The 2,145-nt window shown below is 47.9% G+C and overlaps 1 protein-coding gene across 4 annotated transcripts in view; it reads right to left on the bottom strand.

The window, feature by feature from the left end:
• Window positions 1–1,824, bottom strand: part of MRPL52 (mitochondrial ribosomal protein L52) — a 4,798-nt gene extending 2,974 nt beyond the window's left edge. Inside the window, exons 1-3 of one of the 4 annotated variants that reach the window (XM_017864281.1) lie at window positions 1,371–1,824; window positions 1,201–1,261; window positions 1,057–1,124 (exon numbers count right to left, since the gene is read on the bottom strand). In XM_017864281.1, the coding sequence (XP_017719770.1) occupies window positions 1,057–1,124; window positions 1,201–1,261; window positions 1,371–1,476 (235 nt within the window). In that variant the 5' untranslated portion in view covers window positions 1,477–1,824. The remainder of the gene's footprint in view (window positions 1–1,056; window positions 1,125–1,200; window positions 1,262–1,370) is intronic. The other 3 variants (XM_017864282.1, XM_017864279.1, XM_017864280.1) reach the window with 3 other exon arrangements.
• Window positions 1,825–2,145: the final 321 nt, after the last annotated feature.

The raw sequence follows: 2,145 nt of genomic DNA, 5'->3' as shown, positions 1-2,145 counted from the left end.
TCTTTTAAAAATTAAAAAAAAAAAAAAAAAAATTAGCCAGGAATGGTGGTGTGTGCCCGTGGTCCCACCTACTTGGGGGGCTGAGGTGGGAGGACTGCTTGAGCCCAGGATATCAAGGCTGCAGTGAGCGATGATCATGCCACTGCACTTCAGCCTGGGTGACAGGGAAAGACCCTATTTCAAAAAAAAAAAAAAAAAAAAAAAGGAAGCAGTCATATATAATTCCAGAGTCTTTCCAATAGTCCATACTCCTACAAGGAGATGCCAGGCTTCTTACAGTAAATAACAAGTGGAAAAAATCTTCACCATTTTCCTCAGTCACCAATTATCTAATTAAGCAGGATCATACTCCTAGAGAGCAACAATAGGGGATTAAATATTCAGATCTCTGTGTTGTCAAGGAGGACTGGCCTATGTTTAGTCCTGGCTTTGTTACTACCTAGCTGTATGATCACGGGCAATTCACTTCTGTAGGCCTCAAATTTCCTACTTGTACACTGGAGTCTCATAAGAAGAATGGGGAGTAGCTTCAACTTCTCTAAGGTCCCTCCCTTCTAGGGCTAATATCTATTCTCCCCCACCCCTCTCTTTTGTAAGTAAAGGGAAAATAATTTTCTGAAGGGAGCCTGCCATCCATAGTCTTCATCCTTCTACCCCTCTAAGATGTTTATTTCTGTAGCTTTTCAAAGAGCTCTCCCTGCATTTGGTACCAAATACTGAAAATTCACTAACCACACAGAAAAGTGGTTCTTGGTTAAAAAAAATAATGTCCCCCTTTAAAAAACGCAGAAGTCTTGTCACCCCCTTCCACCCTGGCGGCCCCAAGTCAGAATTATCTTCTGCTTATCTCCACAAGTCAAGATCCTGTTTAGCTTATCTTCCTTAGTTGAAGTGTAATCTACAAAATAAACACGAGGGATTCCCCAAATTCCGTTTTCCAAATAGAAGGTTCAACACTTTTACACGCCCCACCTTGATACCCCAGCTCCCCGTCCAGGGGCGTTCCCTCTGGGTGAAAATCTCCCCAGTGTAGTTAACTGTCAGATCAGCGCTCACCCGCATATGACCAGTCTGGGAGGTCTGTAAGGGGCCCGTAGCCGGAGGGGTTGGCAGCCAGTCCCTGCCTGTGTGGAGAAAAACAGATCTGTGAGGACCTAGCCCATCTTCTGGTCCCCCAGGACCCCTCATCCCAGCACTCACTGTAGTCGCCACTGGCCGCCCGCCCAAGCGGCTGCTCCGCAGTGCAGCCTCCGGACACCTGCTGGGAAAACAGAACAGAGCTGGGGGAGAGGCCGCGCAGCCGGATCAGGGGTCCTGTGCCCGTCCCCAACGCGCCTCCGAGTCCACGGTCACTATCTATACCCACTCACTGAAGAGAACAGTCGCTAAAGCAGCCATGCTGAGCCGGAGTAGCCGGAAGTAGGCGTGGCCTCGGTGGCCACGCGCGACGCCATGGGGGAAGCTGGAAGTCGCCATCTTGAATCTGGGTTTTCAATCCTGGGCTCCGCCATCTTGGGTCATCGTACGGAAGGAGAGACAAAACTGCGATCCAGGTTTTTGAGGTGAAAACGAATTGTCGTTCAGGGCATGCATTCTCAGCGGAAGTCGTGTCCTCCCAGATTAAGCCGTTCTGAACAGTTCCCACAATCTCCCTACAGCGGTCTCCAGTTCATCGAAATTGATATTAATAGTAACTTTGATCTCAGAGGAGTAACATCAACGTCATTCTACAGATCCTCGCATCACTGTAACACAGTTTTCCTAGACTAAGAAAAGTAATCAAATTTAGAGTTAATCGGAAATTGGGCCAGCCTGGGCAACATGGCGAAACTCCTCTCTACAAGAAAATGGAAAATTAGCTGGGTGTGGTGGTGCATGAATATGGTGTCTCAGCTACTTGGGAGGCTGAGGTGGGAGGATCGCTTGAGCCTGGGAGGCCCAAGGCTGCAGTAGGCAGAGATCATACCACTGCACTCCAGTCTGGGTGACAGAGCGAGACCTTGCCTCAAAAAAAACTCCATATGACAAGTGCTGTTTTAGGTGTAGGAGATTTTATGGAGAATAAAACCAGATATTAATATCCTGATAGAGCTCTCGGTATAAAAGAAAAAAGACAGGCCCGGTGCAGTGGCTCACACTTGTAAT

This window comes from Rhinopithecus bieti, unplaced genomic scaffold, assembly GCF_001698545.2.
Source record: "Rhinopithecus bieti isolate Rb0 unplaced genomic scaffold, ASM169854v2 scaffold_74680, whole genome shotgun sequence".
Taxonomy (NCBI): domain Eukaryota; kingdom Metazoa; phylum Chordata; class Mammalia; order Primates; family Cercopithecidae; genus Rhinopithecus; species Rhinopithecus bieti.
Note: the sequence above shows the minus strand (reverse complement) of the source record. Positions and strands in the feature narration are given on the sequence as shown.